General features: G+C 39.8%; 1 protein-coding gene across 1 annotated transcript in view; it reads left to right on the top strand.

The window, feature by feature from the left end:
- The window catches only part of PAPPA (pappalysin 1), a 492,315-nt gene that overhangs the window by 398,162 nt on the left and 74,463 nt on the right, over window positions 1–19,690 (top strand). Inside the window, exons 18-19 of the mRNA XM_053473077.1 lie at window positions 6,723–6,867; window positions 14,480–14,604. Of these exons, the coding sequence (XP_053329052.1) occupies window positions 6,723–6,867; window positions 14,480–14,604 (270 nt within the window). The remainder of the gene's footprint in view (window positions 1–6,722; window positions 6,868–14,479; window positions 14,605–19,690) is intronic.

The following is a 19,690-nucleotide window of genomic DNA, read 5'->3' as shown; positions in this document are numbered from 1 at the left end:
GGACATGAGGTACTTTTCATATGGGTACGTCTCTGTGTGGGGCAAATGCATCTCTGGTGTTATTAGCTGAAAAGCTCATTTTAGTTTTATCTGACCATCAAACCCAATCCCATTTGAAGTTCCGGTGGTGCCTGGTAAACTGAAGACGGCTGAGTTTGTTTTTCTATGAGAGTAGAGGCTTTTTTTTTTTAACTCTTCCAAACAACTTGTGGCCATGTAGGTAACGTCGGATTGTAGTTTTGGAGATGTTCTGACTCTTAGATGTAACTGACTTCTGAAATTCTCTAGCTCTGATCCCTGGAGATTTTTTGGCCACTCGAATTTTCCTCTTCATAGTGCGTTGAGACAATATAGAAACATCCTCTTCCATGTTGATTCATAGTATTTCCAACACACTAACTTGATTTTTATTCAGCAACACCACCAGAGTACAGCAATATGCCATATGCATGTGTTTAAGATATTGTGGGGTTAAAACTGGAACACGCGCGTTTCAGTTTTCAAACTTGGAATTTTGACAGATCACCTTACTGGGCCTCATTTGAGGCACTGTACAGGTCCCATATTTTAATTTAACCCCATATATTTACCTAAAAGCATGCTCCTTCAAGATTTCAAAGATAACCCTTCCTAGGTGTCCAACTGCAACCACAAATCTAATGGTAATTTAGGAGTTTGAGGTTTTTTTTTGCTCAGGCATGTTTTGGGATTCATTCTGGAACAAGAAAGAAAACATAAAAAATAATCTCCCCTGAGCACATACATAATACAAATGTGTGATATGCAAGTGTCAGACAGTCACAAGAGACCCTTAAATCATGAGAGTGTAAAGTAGTTTCACTCCTTTTACAGTTGAATAAGGAAGGTGCACCTCATCCTTTTGGCAGCAAATCCAATGAACCAGACATCCAATGTGGATGTCTGGTTCACAGGGATGATACTAGGAAAAAGTGGACGAAGAAACAAAAAAAAATATATATCTAATGACAAGTCAATGACCGTGACCTAAAGTGTCAATGATAAGTGATCAGTTAGTCATAAATAACTATTAATTTATAAATATATTTATGTATATATATATATATATATATATATATATATATATATATATATACACTCACTGGCCTGGAGGGATCCATGCTTTCATGTTGCTTCCAGTCTTCCATTGTCCAACTTTGAGGAGCCTGTGCGAATTGTAGCCTCAGTCTCCTGTTCTTAGCTGAGAGGAGTGGCACCTGGTGTGGTCTTCTGCTGCTGTAGCCCATCTGCTTCAAGGTTCGACGTGTTGTGTATTCAGAGATAGTATTCTACATACCTTGTTTGTAACGAGTGGTTATTTTAGTTACTATTGCCTTTCTGTCATCTCGAACCAGTCTGCCCATTCCCTTTTGACCTCTGACATCAACAAGGCATTTTTGTCTACACAACTGCCGCTCACTGAATATTTTCTCTTTTTCGGACCAGTAGATCAGCAGTTTCTGAAATACTCAGACCAGCCCGTCTGGCAACAGCCATGCCACATTTAAAGTTACTCTCATCCCCTTTCTGATGCTCGGTTTGAACTTCAGCAAGTTATTTTGACCACGTCTACATGCCTAAATGCATTGAGTTGCTGCCATGTGATTGGCTGATTAGCTATTTGTGTTAACAAGCAATTGAATAAGTGTACCTAATAAAGTGGCCAGTGAATGTATTTTTTTTTTAACTGGGATGAAAGATCTGCTTTGCCCTCTGACAGCTGTCTCTGATAAGAGGGGAGAGGTCATGGAGTGGGTGTCATAATGATCAGATCACTCCTGTTGGTCAGGAGTTACGGAATCATCAGCCCACTCTTGATGGAACTGCAGCAGAGCCTCAACTGACAGCAGTCAACCTAAAAGCTCACTTATCAATGCTGGTGTTCCCAGCTTGTGGGGACTAAAGACACAAGGGTTATCCCTAACCCACTGCGATTGCGCAATAAACACAATAACAGCATTGAAGGGGTAAATGCTGAATGATTGCCTCACCAAGTTGACATGCAGCAGGGGAAGGTCAGGACTGATCCTCATGTAGGGACTGAAGAGGCAATCACGAGTAAATCAGCAATCGTTCGTGTAGGAGTTATCAAAGGCTCAAGGGTCTCTGTCTCACAGCATCAGCCTTTGTGATCTACACATGAAGTACCAGGTATGTCACTGGTCCTAAAGGGACACCCTGGTATGTCATTGGCCACAAAAGGATTACAGTAATACAGCTTGTAAGAAGTGCTGTGTATCTCCTAATGTTAACTCCTTCACATCAATTTTTTCCTTACTGTAGTAATAGTATGTCACAAAATTCCGGCAGTTGATGCCGTAATGTCTGACAATGCATGGGAGATCAGGGATGGTAGAGACCTCATTCGGGTCTCCTAGGTGGTTTCCCTGGTGCTGATCAGAGAAAAGCAGGAGATGCAGGATATGTGACAGTGTGTCACAGCAGACTGCAGGAGTATGGAGAGAGATGGGAACTGTGCACTTTTGTGATAGCGTGGCAAGACACAGAGAGTGCCTGCCGCAGTGAAGGCAAAAGAGGAAGTGTGAGTTTATGTATGTGTATGATGTTACTGTGAGAGAGAATGTGTGTGTATGTGGCAGAGAGAAACCATTCTAGTGATACTATAATAACATCACAAGAGATTCCTGGGGTCTGAAAAGGTGTGGTACAATATTTAAAAAAAGTAAAACGTTTTTAAAAAAGAAAACATAAAATAAAGTGTAAAAACATGAAAGTGATTAACTGTATCACCCTGTAGCCCTCACCTAAAAATATAAAAATAAAAACCCCTTAGGCTACGCGAGCATATCTAGTTGTCAGCTGCACTTATGTTATTAGGCAGCCACTAAAAGTGCTAGGGCCGCCTCATTATCTAATAGTAATAGTGATAATAGTAATCAGGCGCTAAATATTGTATAATTAAATAATTATATACAAAAAGAGATATTTTTAAAATATAAAAAATTATATATATATATATATATATATATATATATATAAATAATGCTGCAAACACTAATAAGATAACCCCAAAATACCTATAGTAATAAACAAGATATAATAAAGTGTTGCGCCTATAATTGTAAAAGTGACAGTAAATTACTTATTACATCAATATAATGTGAAATATGAATAAATAAAAAACAATAATACTTATATTGATTTCCCAGTCTCCATTCGTTGTGTCAAAATCATGTATCAATATATGGAAACAAAAAAGAAACAAAAAATCATAGTGCTTTCCGCAAATATGTGTGAATCAAGTGTATCCTCTATATGATGTTTCACTCACATGAAGATGAACAATAAGTTTGCTCTGACTTGTTGAGATATATAGCAAAGGAGTTTCGGCTCCGTTCCCGCCGAACAAGTTGTTTTAGGACGCCCTCTCCGAATCCCTTCTTCGAGTGTTTATGCCGTCCACACAGCAGGAACACGAATCGAATCAGTACAAAAATAGAAAGGCAGGGAGGTGAGATATAAATGCGTATTTAATATTTGAAAAAGGTGCAGCATGCTTACATTTAAAAAAACTATCTGTAGCGCGTCTGAGTCTCTCCGTTCCTTTCCAAGGTGAACGACTTGCAGGTATAGTGCGATGACGATCCAACACGCAAATGCGTTTCACCCAGTCGGGCTTCTTCAGTGACGTGTTGGTTTGTTCTCTCCTCCCTCCTTAAGTACTCGATCTCATGTGTGGCATGTTAATTGTCTCTCGTTACTTTGTATCCAGTATCAATTATCTCTCTGTGACGTGTTAATTGGCTCTCGTTACATTGTATCAAGTGTTAACTATCTCTCTATGACGTGTTAATTGGCTCTTGTTACATTGTATCAGGTTAAATGAGATCAGGTAGCGGTAGTACACATAGCGAATCCATATAATATAGAATAAATATATCTATACATTAGTACAAAATATATAATATGGAATTAATTCTGATCTGCCAACATATTAAATATTTAAATAATTATTTAAATTTACAAATACTTAATAATCATAAAGTGCATATCAAATTAGAAATCTCATAATTTCCTTGGACCTCTATTTCATAATACATACATATATAAATATATAAATATATATAAGGTCAATAAATATAAAGGTAAAATTAAATACATGTATATAAATATCTGTAATATATAATAAATACATATACAAAATACAAAAAAGAATACAAAAATACATATATACAAATAAATATAATAAAACAATAAATATTAAATATAAAAAATACATCTGTATAGCACATAAGAACTAATTTATTCCTCTCCATAACGTATATCCATAAAAGATTTTTATAAATATGGATGTATAAAATGTATAAATATCGTTACAAAAATATAAATCCTATAAAAGAGGAAAAAAATATATTAGAAAGAGCAAAAAATATTACATTTTAACACATGCTCTAATCTAAAAAATTAAATAAATCGAAATCTTGATTTAGACCTTTGGGGTTTAAAGTTTTAAGGTCAAAAACCCATTTCATCTCTGTCTGTCCTATTTTTTTAACGTAATCACCCCCTCTCCAGTCTTTTTTGACAATTTCGATTCCTATATATGTGAGGCATTTTGGATCACTATTATGGTATCTGGAAAAATGTATTGGTACAGGATGATTGGTTTTATTTGTTTTTATTCCTCTAACGTGTTCATCTAATCTTTTGTGTAATGGACGACTCGTTCTACCAATATATTGTAAGCCACAAGGGCATTGCAATAAATAGATAACCCCCTTGGCATGGCATATTATTAAGTGTCTAATTTTATATTGCTTATTTGTAACACTAGATGTAAAATTTATAATTGCATCACTATTTCTAGAGTTTGTGTCTCGGCATGTGGTACAATAACCACATCTAAAGAAACCTTTGTGTTTATTCAAAAAATGTTCATTCTGATTATTTCTTAATGGTCGGGTATAACTAGAGGTTAAATCACGGCTTAAATTGGGTGCCCCTCTGAATATAACTTTAGGATTTTTGGGAGTATTTTTTGTAGGTCATTATCTTTCAATAAAAGAGGCCAGTGTCGTTGAATTATTTTCTTCATATCATAATGACATTTATCAAAGTTTAGAACTAAAGGTATGTCTTCTTGATTATTAGTTGTTCTTTTTATTGTTTTAGATTGTAGTAGATCTTTTTGTTCAATCTTAGAGACTTCCATGAAAGTTTTATTTAATAGATCTTGTGGGTACCCTTTTTCCAAAAAGTCATTTTTAATTTTATTAGCCTGTTGTTTAAATGTGTCCTCACTTGTACAGTTCTGTTTAACTCTTATTAGTTCTCCCTTCGGAATACCTGTTAACCAGGGACTATAATGTCCACTGTTGAATAAAATGTAACTGTTAACATCTACTTGTTTGAAATATGTTTTAGTGTGAAATTGTGAATTATTTATATAAATTAAAAGATCTAAAAAAGCAATTTCTTGAACACTTTGTTCTGTAGTTAAGCTGAGACCCCAATCATTATTATTGAGGTGAGAGAAGAACAAATTATCCCCTACTCGGGAATGCTGCTGAACACAGATTGGTGTTTGTTTCTGCAGTTGCTTATATCCTTTGAAATAAATCCAGAGCAAAATTGCAAAGTATGTTTGAAAAACAGATTTTTTTTTCCTGCTAACTTTGGATAAGATGGGGGGTGGGGTGCTAGTGAGCCTACCCGGATCTTGTGGTCAGGAACCAGTCTTGTTGAGTAGTTGGAGAAAGACAGATTGAAGCTGGAGCGGTACCGGAGTAGGTTGATCGAAGAGAGGTGATCAAGAAGATCACCAACTAATCTTCAGTCTGGGTAGCAACAATGCGTAGGGAAAAGTTAGAGGACAAGCCAAAGTCAGCAACAGATCATTCTCAGCAGAACTGTATGGCAAGTCAAAAATCCATAGCCAGGTCAGAACCGTAACAGCAACCAGGAGGGATACCAGAGGCATCGATAGTAGGAGCTGGGAAGTGGTGCAGGACTCCGAGTTAGGAACAAGGACAGAGACAACTGAGCACTTTACTGAAGGTGTCAGAATCTTAAATAGTGTCTTAAAAGCCACTTGGGAATTCCAAGCCAAACTGGGATGTGGGCCCTTTAAGAGCAGTACGGTTAGCAAGCACACACATGTGAGATGCACCTCATTGCTCCTGGAGTCGGCAGCCCGACAGGAGGATGTTCAAGTTAACAGGGGCTATTTAGTATAGTTTAAAATTTTAGTGTCCTTCCCTAAGTCCAGCAAATGTCAAAATGTCTGTCATGAACCTTGTCTGTGTCTATCCCTGTAAATAGGTAATATTCTGTATCTTTACAACCTTTCTACCATACTACCTATTCATAATTCTGTTTAGTATTTTTTATTTTTCCTAGACAAAAGGAAAAAAAATACTTCTAACCATACTGTAGTAACAAATTGCCATAATCAGCAATATATGCATTATAATGTTAGAAAGTAAAATATGTGAACATGGCATATTAATTACCGTGAATTAATATGAAAGTGTATTTCACCATGCTATTACATAAAACAGTACAGAAATTAGTGATATCTAATAATTGCATTTGTTTAAGTTAATAAGGCATCCACGTCATTTATATGGTGTATTTAGTTGGTAAATATTATAGAAACTAAAACAAATTTTGAAACTTGTAATTGGGATAGTATCATTGAGTAGAGGACATGCTTTACTTATTTATTTATTTTTCTTTTGTAGAATTCGGAGAATATTATTCATTGCCGAAAAGATGGCAGTTGGAGTGGCAGTTTCCATCTCTGCAAGACCATGCAAGGTCACTGTGCACCTCCACGCCCAGTGAATGACACCTTAAAGTTTTACTGTTCAGACGAATATGGAATAGGTACTGTCCAATGCAAATGGTTTGTGTAGATTTGTGTGCACTTTCTATTTCCATTGCCATATACTACTACACAAATTGTATTATTCATGTTATTTTACTTTTTGAGCAGTGGGTCGACAGTACACGCATCTATGCAAAGCGATTTTATATAATTTTATTATAAATAATACATTCTCAGATATGTTCTGAAGGCTTTTGAGGACATGGCATTTTTTTTATTTTGAAGATAATGTAGAAACACTAATAACTATGTTTTGTCATCTATCGAAAAACTGATGTGCCACAATTACATAGTTGATTAGTCCCAGATATTAACAGTGGAAACCTGCTACTTGTAAACTGCAGTTGCCACATCACGAGGGCCCCTTTATACAGTGCAAACTTTTATTACAGTAACAAGCTCTCCCTGGGTCTGCATTTTCTCACTGTAATAACAACAGGCTGCCACAAAGACTACATAATACAATTTCCACCGGAGAGCTCTTTGTTTTCCAGTTAATGGTACCCTCTGCAAGCCTCGCCATTTGTGTGCACAAAGTGCACAAACTCCTCATTTAATCCCGTACTCCTCATTTATTCCCATGTGTATGGCCAATTCATGGTACTCTAGCTACTGTGGACTACAATTCGCATTGTGCTATGCCATCAGGAGTCATACTTTACACCTATCAACTTCCTTATACTAACACTAATATTAGAACATGAGACGGCACTGTTCTTTTACACCAAACAGATGGGGGCACAAGTAGAGTTAAAAGGCCAAGATGTCTGTAAAATATGATGACATAACTGTAAACATACAGTATCTCACAAAAGTGAGTAAACCCCTCACATTTTTGTAAATATTTTATTATATCTTTTCCTGTGAGAACACTGAAGAAATTACACTCTGCTACAATATGAAGTAGTGAGTGTACAGCCTGTATAACAGTGTAAATTTGGTTTTCCCATCAAAATAACTCAACACAGCCATTAATGTCTAAACCTTGGCAACAAAGTCGAAATGTCCAAATTGGGCCCAAACTGTCAATATTTTGTGTGGCCACCATTATTTTCCAGCACTGCCTTAGCCCTCTTGGGCATGGAGTTCACCAGAGCATCACAGGTTGCCACTGGAGTCCTCTTCCACTCCTCCATGATGACATCACAGAGCTGGTGGATGTTAGAGACGTTGCACTCCCCCCACCTTCCGTTCAGGGGAGGGCTGGCAGCCTAAGGCCTGGGGGGCAAGTCACGTGAAGTGGCTCCGCCCCCTCGCACTCACCTTTCACCCCTCACCTTTCAGACTGCTGGAAAACTTATCTAAATGGCCGCTGAGTGCTGATGCCACCGGCCGGAGCTACTTTAATCCTTTTTTTTAATTTATTTAATATGCCGGATCGGCTTGCCGTATTAAAAATAAATAAATAAAGTATTAAAGTAGCGCCGGCCGGCAGTATCAGCACCCAGCGGCCGTTTAGATTCGATTTCCAACAATCTGATGGCCGCATAGTGATGGGAGCAGCGTGAGGGGTGAAAGGTGAGTGCGAGGGGGCGGAGCTTTCACCCCTCACGCTGCTCCCATCACTTGGCGGCCATCGCATACGGCCGCTGGGTGCTGATGCCGCCGGCCGGCGCTGCTTTAATACTATTTTTTTTTCATTTAATAGCCGATCCGGCTTGCCATATAAAATTTTAAAAAAGGTATTAAAGTAGCGCCGGCCGGCGGCATCAGCACCCAGCGGCCGTTTAGATTATATTTCGGGCGGCCTGGGGGGCAATTGCCCCCCTGCCCCCCGGCCCAGCCCGCCCCTGCTTCCGTTTGAGGATGCCCCACAGATGCTCAACAGGGTTAAGGTCTGGAGACATGCTTGGCCAGTCTATCACCTTTACCCTAAGCTTCTTTAGCAAGGCAGTAATCGTCTTGGAGGTGTGTTTGGGGACATGTTGGAATACTGCCCTGCAGCCCAGTATTCGAAGGGAGGGAATCATGCTCTGCTTCAGTATGTCACAGTACATGTTGGCATTCATGGTTCCTTCAATGAACTGTAGCTCCCCACTGCCGGCAGAACTCATGCAGGCCCAGAACATGACGCTCCATGCTTGACTGTAGGCAAGACACACATGTCTTTGTACTCCTCGCCTGGTTGCCGCCACACACGCTTGACACCATCTGAACCAAATTGGACCACAGGACATGGTTCCAGTAATTCATGTCCTTAATCTGCTTGTCTTCCGCAAACTGTTTGCGGGCTTTCTTGTGCATCATCTTTAGAAGAGGCTTCCTTCTGGGACGACAGCCATGCAAACCAATTTGATGCAGTGTGCGTCGTATGGTCTGAGCACTGACAGGCTGACCCCCCACCCCTTCAACCTCTGCAGCAATGCTGGCAGCATTCATACGTCTATTTCCCAAAGACAACCTCTTGATATGACGCTGAGCACGTGCACTCAACTTCTTTGGTCGACCATGGCGGGGCCTGTTCTGAGTGGAACCTGTCCTGCAGCTCAGTTTTAGGGCCCTGGAAAACTTCTTATAGCCTAGACCATCTTTATGTAGAGCAACAATTCTTTGTTAATTCATGTAAACTATTTTTTAATAAAAGGTATGATTGAGAAAAATATTTTGGTTTTATTTCCTTCTATTTTCCAACCTGCCCCCCAGTTATGCACATCTGCCCCAGAAATGTCTTATACCCCCTATATACCACTGTGCCCCATGATATGCCTTTTAACCCTCTAAATGCCACTGTGCCCCATGATATGCCTTTTAACCCTATATGCCACTGTGCCCCGTGATATGCCTTTTGACCCCCTATGTGCCACTCTGCCTCCAGAAGTGCCTCATACCCCTATATGCCACTCTGGCATTTAGAGGGTTAAAAGGCATATTATGGGGAAGAGTGGCATCTAGGGAGGTTTAAGGCATTCAGGAGGCAGAGTGGCGTATAGAGGGTTAAAATGGCATTTCTGGAGGCAGAGTGGCATTAAGGGGGTTAAAAGGCATTTCACAGAGCACTCTGCCTCCAGAAATGCCTTATGCCCCCCAGTTAACACCCCCCGCCCCAAACTTACCGGTGCTTCTAACTTCCCTGTCATGTAGCCGGGGCAGCAAGTAGATCCCACGCACTTACGCTGCAGCCGGAAGGAGGCGTGGCTGGCAGTGGGGGTTGTCTGCGTCCATCGCTCACAGACCTTCCCTGACTGTCAGAGATCAGAGTTCCCCGCAGTGGTGCGGCACCGGCACTGGCACCGGTGCGGGGAACTCTGATCGCAGACAACCCCCGCTGCTAGCCACACCTACTTCCTGCTGCAGCGGAAGTTGTCTACGCGAATTTGCTCTGAAAAAAACCTCGTCTTATAATCGAGCAAATACGGTAATATAGCTGATGGAAAGAAACAGAAAGGAAAAATGGACATAGTGTAAAAATATAACAAATGATTTATTGGCCCCTGTGCAATGAGGCTTACTTTAAAAATGATTTTATTTCTTGAACAACACATGTTTTGTTCACTCATAAATTGATATACATCGATTTTTACTAAAAGCACCACCCCAGGGGTGGTGACACCATCAACGAAGAGCTGGCCCTAGTACCACAGCAGGGCTGCCGCAATGCTTGAAGGTATGATTGTGTGCCAGAACCTAGTAACAGAGCCATTCCTTCTTGGTCCTACCATAAGCATCCATGTGGATGGAACCACTGACTGCTGCATCGTGGTCAGTATGGTTCTTGGGTGCCACTTTCCATAAAAAATCCCGACAGGCCACAACTACTGGATATGTGGACTGGACAATCAGCCATGAGTAAGCAATGTTATTTTGCAGCTCCAGAATATGAACCACCGCCAAGCCGTTTCCTTCAAATTGCAACCACCACCATAACAGGGAAGAGCTGAAGAAAATACTTTTTCGTGAATCACGTCATTCCGACGGCTCTGTCCCCAAGAGACAGCCCCAAAGCTCACTAAACCTAAGTGATCAGTCCACAAATCCAAAATTGTTTGAAACTGCTAATTCAAAATGGATGATCCAAATGCATGTCAGCTCTATGCTCCCTATGTATCTGTACAAAGTGACACCCGATAAATCCTTTGACAAGCGCCAAACACTTTTGGCCCATTTGGAGAATGTGACAGGCTAAGTTCATCTTGCCAATCGCAAATTCTAGCCCTATAACCTTACTGACCAAACCCAGAAAGGTCTGAAAGCCTATCATTTCGAAGTCTGTGTGCATACTAATGGAATCTCAAATTCACCTAATCTCTAAACCTTGTTGAAGGAGTTTTAGAAAACGAAATCTTTGGTATTTTGCTTATATTAAATTAGCAGAGGAGTCTGATTCTGTGAGCACTCTTTGCACTACTACAATTTAAAGGAGTTTCAAGTTGTGCATCACATTTTATTATTGTTATTTAAACCTGAAAAGTTTAGGATTGATGTGGAGAGACACATTGGGGTATGAGAGGTGGTGGATTAACCAAAATTTCCCACCTTTCAGGATAAAAATGGACTAGCCATTCATCCCACAGAAACATCCTTGGTAACCATCCTAGATAGCATAGTCACCAAAGTAAAATTCTTGGGGAAGTGCTACACTAGAACTGCCTGGAAAGTAATACAAAAACCTCGTGTGAAGCCCATCTCCAACAACAACACAACATCCATATCTCTATATAGTTTTAGCCACAACCATTGGTGTTTGTCCTATTTGGAACATCCAGAGCAGGGATTTCTCAAACACTTATGCCTAAAGCACTTTGATAGGGGATGTGCTCCCTTGCAACTTGAAGATTTTTGCTTGAAACAACAGCCATTACTCCATATGAAGTAGCATTTAATGAACTGAAAGCCAGGTCTCATGATGAGACCAAGAAACCTTGGAGTGGGACACCCTGATTGGCCCTTGACTGAAAGAGTTGAATGAGACTGTGCCCGGGTGCTATGATTTGCCTCCACAAGGCTATAATATCATTGTGATCTCTGTGTACCGATGGCCTATATACCAACTGCATTTACTAGCACAGCCAGGCTCATCCTTTAGAAACCTTATAAGCCTTACAATTAGAGCCCATATAGCTAAAAAGAGGGACATACCGTATTTGCTCGATTATAAGACGACCCTGATTATAAGACGACCCCCCAAAATCTAAATATTAATTTAGGAAAAAAACAAAAAGCCTGAATATAAGACTACCCTATAGGAAAAAAAAGTTTTACTAGTAAATATTAATTCATGAAAACAATATTTTCATATTTAATAAAAGCTATGATTGAGAAAAATATATATTTATTTCCTTTTATTTGCCAACCTGCCCCCCCCAGTTATGCACATCTGCCCCCAGGGTTGCCACTCTGCCCCCAGAAATGCCTTATACCCCCTATTTGCCACTCTGCCCCATGATGTGCCTTTTAACCCTCTATATGCCACTCTGCCTCCAGAAATGTCTTATACCCTCCTATATGCCACTCTGCCCCATGATATGCCTTTTAATCCCCTATATGCCAGAGTGGCATATAGGGGGTTAAAAGGCATATCATGGGGCAGAGTGGCATATAGGGGGTTAAAAGGTTAATCTGCTAACAGCAATCACACTCCTATCAAGCCATGGCAGCCAGTACATGCTGGAACCTGAGGATGATAGGGGTGTGAGTACAGCCTCCCTATGCCATGCTACCACCACCACCACCACCCTTACACATCCATACTAACACACACTCATTCACAAACATTTAAATACTCATTCATTCCATTAATCACACATACTTCACACATTAATCACAAAAACCCTCCCCCACCCCCTTACCTGAACTGCAGATCTCCCACTCGAAGACTTCTGCAGGGTCCCGGCTGTGCATGCAACTTCTCTGGCTCCGCCCCCAGATTAAGGAGGGGGGAGGCAGAGCTATGTGACACGCTGCTAGCATCTTGTTCTCCTGCTGCTCGCGATCAAAGCCCGGTAAGTAGCATGGCCCCAGCAGACATTTTGAGGTCTGATTAGAAGACGACCTCGATTATAAGACGAGGGGTATTTTTCAGAGCATACTTGTTCTCCCCATGGAATCAAAGCTCCCCATGGAATCAAAGCTAGAAAAGAAAACACCTGTAGCCCACTCACATTTGACAGATTTGGCTGACATATCCAAATTAAATTTTTCAAGGGGCAGCAGTGAAAAACTCTCCATGCACTCCCCACCCAACCTGTTTGAGGTGAGTACCCAGTGTGGCCTCAAAGCACACCTAAAGCTTACTGTGTACAACTAAGGGGGAGGCTGCCTCCTGTGATCCTGTGATTCTGTCATTGGATCATGAGGCTATATCTGCTTTGGGGGCTGCTGGCAGAATTTGGACTATGGAACAACCATTTTAAATCACTTGAATATCTCATGAAATGCTCAAACCTGGAAAAGAGTATAACCTTGTGACCCTGCTCCTGAACGCATCTCCAACCAGTTCAAAACTTCCCTGAAACTTGATGACACCACCCCTTAATCACCCAGTATACCCCTACCTTGTGAAACGCCTCTACTGTAAACCTGGGAGTGGGATTATCTGTAGGAGCTAAAATAAGGGTTTCCTCAGATGTGGTAGTCTGGGAAAGCAGCAACAGACCCTCAGTCCGAGGAATCTTGTTTATTGCTGTGTTGTAAAGCAAGCAATGATCTGTTTGGTCCTGGCTGCAGAAGTCTCCCCAGGGCTTTGTGAACTTGGAAGAGATCAGCTATAGCAAGCAACTGGGATGGCACAGCAGGCTAACGTGTTAAGTTAGGGTGCCTTGCACTGACAGAAAATGGAGGAGCACTACTATAACCCCCAAAGACAAAACTAAATGGAGAGAAGACCCTACTAAGGGCACTTGTAAAATTAGGAGAAAAAGATCCCGATGGTGGGCAGCAACAGTGCCAGTAAACAAACTCCTGGGCTAGAACAGCCACACAAAGAGGACCTGATGAGTGGCCTGGGGTCCAGGGCAACTCTAGCAGATGCCTGTTGTTTCCCTAAAATAGTTCAGAGCCAAACTTATTGGGGAGGCAAAGGTATGTGTACCCTTGGGCTGAGGTTGAAGATGAATAGAGATTTATACTGGAGGGGACCACCTGGAGGATAATCAGACCCCAGAACGTTGCAAAGTTATCTGGTAGCCAAGTGCACCCTGCTGCCTGCTACTGCTTGTGCTACATAAAAAAAAAGGAGGGATCCCAAGAGGTAGTGGAATTAATAAAAGCTCTCAGTCCCAGCTACCTGCTCTTTCCTCTCCTGGGCTCCCCTATACTACCCAGGGACTCCCTGCTGAGGCTGGTCATACAGGCCTTGTACCCATTAGGTGGCAGTCTGACCTATCCCACCCATACATGCCTTCCTCAAGTTCAGCTATACACACACAATCAGGAACCTAAACTTGATTAATTAAGTCCAGAATGGCTTGGTCTCTACAGCTATAAAGAGATCTACTGTTATGTGTCTGTTCTATGACTGAGACTGGTCCATAGGCTTACAGTAGAAGGTTGGGGAGATAGTTCCTGCACAGGCCTTCAATACAAAACATGTTATAAACAAGAATGCTAGTTACAGCAGATATTTTGAATGATATATATATTCACAATAGTTGTATTCTGTTTGCTTTGTTAAAGGAACTGAATGTGCTCCAGTGTGTCTCTATCACAATATGGAGGACAGCAAGATGGAGGCAGTGGTACTACCATTTAACTCTACAGAAAAATCTCTGCAGCATTGGATGAACCCAGTCAGAGTCAAGGTCAGCTTAAGAAAAGTGGATATGTAACAGCATTTTATACTTATTTTTCTTACATATATATATATATATAATTATTTGTCAACAACTCTCATGATCTTTGTCGAGTATATGTTACCTTAGCAGAAGGTTATACAAACTGTTTGCCTTGAAGATAAACGTAAGGTTAGCTTTCCCTGTTTTAGCATAGTATAACAACCAACCATATTATGCAGTAACATCTTTTAAGGCCTAGCATTTCCACCTACCATTTCCTGACTCTGTCTAGTGTTTACAATATACACCTAGCTAACATCATCTTTCAAACAGGCAAATCCTTTTAGCTTTTTTTAGCTTTCATGCTTATAATGAACCCCCCCCCAAATATATACAAATATACAAATGTATACAAAAAAAACCAAAACATACATACAAGTAAAAAAGACAAACAAGTTCTATACCACATTCGTACAGTTATAAAAAAAACAACAAAAAAACATAAGAGACCAAATGTTTTTTATTTAATCTATATAATCCTTCTTCCATATCTCTTTGATTGTTAATTTGGATTTTAATAGCTGTCCAATTGATGTTACTTGGGGGTTTCCATTGTCTAGCAATGGTTAATTTTGAAGCCATAAATACATGTACTAGAAAACATTTTTGTTCCCATGAACAGCAAGGTAGATCCAAATGAAATAAGAAGGATTGGGGTGTCAGTACATCATCTGGTGGGAAGATTTTCTGATAGACTTGTGAGATTGAATTTTTTATTTGCAGCAATCCAAATAAACATTCCCACCAGATGTGGTACATAGTACCTTCTGCCTTAGCACATCTCCAGCAACATCTGGGCATATGTCGGTTAAACTTTGAGATTCTGGAGGGGGCAAGGTACCAGCGATGGATTACTTTAAAGAAAGTTTCTTGTAAATTAGGATTATGTGTGATTTTTTTAATATAGTGAGAAAGATTTCCCAACATCACTTTCCCGTTTTATGAAGGCGTTTGGTTTTTCGTAATCTTCAAGGCTAGATATAACTTTAGACCATCTAGACGCTAAGCTCTTTGAATGGTATTTGGATAAAAATTCCTCCACATCCCTACAAGATCCTATTTTCGATTTTTCTAAAAAAATTGTATTCTGCTATAGTTAAACCATTCATCCTGGGGGAGATTAAAATGTTCCTGTAAATCCGAAAACAAGCTGACTCTATCCATTCGTATTATCTGGGAGATTTTGTTGATGTTGTTCTCTTTCCATTATTTTAAATTGATATTATGTATATTTAATTGGAGAACTTCAATAGGAGTAGATGGGAGTTGTTTATTCTTAACTATATTGTTTATTCAATAGTTAAAATATATAAGAGGGGAGCTAATGGGCATCTTGTTATGTTTCTGATTTCAAACCAGTCTGAGTCCAATCCTGCCCCAGTCACTCTGGCCTGTGGGATTGTGTATAAAGCCATTGTGTTATTTTTGAATGAGCCAATTATACCAAATGCTGCCATAACTGAGTCTAAAAAGGTACAGCTCTATCGCATGCTTTTCTCTGCATCTAATGCAGATTTCACATGGTCTTTACCAATTATGTCTATCAAGTTAATTAAATTTCATGTTTTGTCCCCTATATTCCTGTTCTTCACAAAACCCGTTTGATTTTTATTTATGAGCTTGGGGATAATTATTTTTAACCTATTCGCCAAGATCTTTGAATATATCTTAATATCTAAATTAATTAACGATATAGGGCGATAGTTCGACAGAGTCGCTGGGTCCTTGACTGACTTTGGGATTGGAATCAGATCCGCTTGTAAAAATCCTGCCGGAATTATGTTATTAGTTGTAAATTCATCAAAAATCCTTCATCCTTCAGGAGCTTTGGATAAATAATTATTTCAAATAATTTATAAAACTCTACCGAAAAGCCATCTGGGCCTGGTGCTTTTGCATGTTCTTTATCGTTAATTGAATTTCTGTCAACGTTATAGGGGAGTTAAAAAAATTTGAGATTATGGGACGAGGCTTCAGGTAGTTTACATTTAGCGAGGAAATCTTCTATTGCTACTTTAGATTTACAAATCTGTTTAAGATTATAAAGGGATGAATACTATTCTTTAAATGCATTTCCTATTTGTCTAGAGGATAGATAAATATTGTTCCCTTGAATAATTTTTTTAATTCCAGTTTTTTTCTTAAACTTAAGCTTGTTTGAAAGTATTTTGCCTATTCTATTGTTGTTGCTATACCACTTTTGTTTTAATACCATGATAGCTTTATTAGTGTTTTGTTGTAGTCTCTGCATTATTAGCTTTTGAATCTCGTTGATTTTATTTGTCGAGTTAAAATTAGGAGTTAGTTTATTTATGGACTCCTCTTGAGCTCTTGAGCTAATCGGATATATAGATCTGCTAAATTTTCCCTTTTTTTTTTTTTTTTTTTTTTTTTTTTTAAAATGAACCCAGTTTGATTAGCTACAAATAAACCAATCCCGTTCCCGGGATCAAAAAATACCCTTATTATAACCCCACCCTAAAACATAACTTTTATTAATATGTTTATTAAAAGGTATATCCAAAAAAAGATTTTTAAAAACACCAGTGTCACCAGTCCTACCATAAAAGGTATACGTCACAGTAACATAAGCTGTGTAACACTAATATTAGGTTGTACATACTGTTGATGGCTGCAGTCCTAACAACAGAAATAATTCAATTATGACCAGTGACAGAGGCTAATTAAAAACTCAGGCAAGTAGCCCCCCTGACATGTTTCGCTCCTCAGAGCTTCATCAGAGGTCTGGGCTAGTGGCTTCCGAGATGGAGACTGTTTGGCCTTATATCCCCTTTGTTAGTGACATCACGGATTCGGGGAGGGAACAATCATATCCAATGGTTACCGATGTATTAGATGTGTTGCCAGATCCAGCCAATTGCTTTAAAGGTGACTAAGCATGACATCACCCACATAGTCCAATAGAATTCCATATACATGATGGGCAGTGGTTCTCTCCAATTCCGAAAGGTGAGCAGTCAAAGAAATTGACTGATAAATCTACCTCTGCAGGCAGAGAATTCCACAGCCTTATTGTCCTTTCCTCTGCCTTAGACTAAATCTCCTTTCTTCCAGTCTGAACGCATGCCCATGTGTCCTATGCATAGTTCTGTTTATGAACAGATTTCCACACAATGGTTTGTATTGGCCCCGAATATATTTATATAATGCTATCATATCCCCTCTGAGGCGCCGTTTTTCTAAACGAAACAGATTTAAATTTGTTAACCTTTCTTCATTACTTTAGTGCTCCATTCCTTTTATTAATTTTGTATCCCGCCTCTGCACCTTTTCTACTGCTATGATATCCTTCTTTAGAATAGGTGCCCAAAATTGCACAGCATATTCAAGGTGTGGCCTTACCATTGATTTATATAGAGGCAAAATTATATTTTTATCCCGCGACTTGATGCCCCTTTTTATACACGACAATACCTTACTGGCCTTAGCAACCGCAGACTGACATTGCACATTGTTCCCTAGTTTGTTGTCTATAACAATTCCCAAATCCATCTCATTTGTCGTTACCCCTAATTCACTACCCTTTAGGGTGTAGATTGCTTGTGTGTTCCGTACCCTGAAGTGCATAACTTTACATTTATCTACATTGAATTCCATCTGCCATTTGTGTGCTCATTCCCCCAGTCTATCTAGATCCCTCTGCAGCACTGTAATATCCTGCTCGCCCTGTATTACCTTACCTAGTTTAGTGTCATCCGCAAACACAGAAACATAACTTTCAATGCCTATTGCCAGGTCATTTATAAATATGTTGAATAAAATTGGTCCCAGAACAGAACCCTGAGGGACACCACTTACCACTTTTGACCATCTTGAACATTTACCATTTATAACAACTCTCTGTACTCTATCTCTAAGCCAATGTTCTACCCAAGAACAAGAATTTGCATCTAGACCAATTTCCTAACCTATTACTAACCTATTGTGTGGAACCGTGTCAAACGCCTTGGCAAAATCCAAAATATATCAGAGCCCCAGCCAGGTAATATCACACAGTAACATGCATTATCATATATCAGAGCCGTAGCCAGGTAATATCACACAGTAACATGCATTATCTGTATTATAGCCCCAGCCAGGTAAAATCACACAGTAACATGTATTGTCTATATCAGAGTCCTAGCCAGGTAATATCACACAGTAACATGCATTATCTATATCAGAGCCTGAAGACAATTTACTGCCATTTATCCTTTTTAATAAAATATGCAGATTGGAATAGAGTAAATAACAGAAAACCTTTACTTTTGCTCTCACTGATTTCTAGGCCTAGAAAGTTTTGTCCTCTGAAGTGACTACAAATTCAGGAGGGAGTTTTATCTCTGGATAAATAAAAATTGCATAGTTCAATTTATTCCTACAGTAAGTAAAGTGCAAAACCCAAACACACACACCCACCAGCACAGGCTCTGCCACACCGACACCCAAATACACACATCAGGACAGGGTCTGCCACACCCACACATACACACCAGGACAGGCTCTGTCACACCGACACCCAAACACACACACCAGGACAGGCTCTGCCACACCGACACCCAAACACACACCAGGAGAGGCTCTATTATGTCATGCCTGGGTTTGACATGTTGCAGACAGTGGATAGATGATTGGGAGGGGCTGGTGAGGATCCAGCTTTCATGGTGCACATCGGCACCAATGACATAGTAAGAGGAAGATGGAGAGTCCTAAAAGGTAATTTTAGGGATTTAGGGAGTAAGATTAAAAAAAATGGCCTCCAAGGTAGTATTCTCAGAGATAGAAAGACAATGGGAGATTAGGCAGCTAAATGCATGGTTGAAGTGTTGGTCTAGGAAGGAGGGCTTTGGGTTTTTAGAGCAATTGGCTGATTTTGCTTTGGAGTATGATCTGTATAGTCAGGATGGATTTCACCTGAATGCAAGAGTGTCTAATGTGCTTGCGGAGAAAATGGCTAGATGGTTGGAGGGGATTTTAAACAAGGAAATGAGGGGGGGATACTAAGTTTGTAACCAGGTGGGTGGATCTGGGGGCTTGGTTTGTACAGATAATA

This window comes from Spea bombifrons, chromosome 8, assembly GCF_027358695.1.
Source record: "Spea bombifrons isolate aSpeBom1 chromosome 8, aSpeBom1.2.pri, whole genome shotgun sequence".
In the NCBI taxonomy this organism is placed as follows: domain Eukaryota; kingdom Metazoa; phylum Chordata; class Amphibia; order Anura; family Pelobatidae; genus Spea; species Spea bombifrons.
Note: the sequence above shows the minus strand (reverse complement) of the source record. Positions and strands in the feature narration are given on the sequence as shown.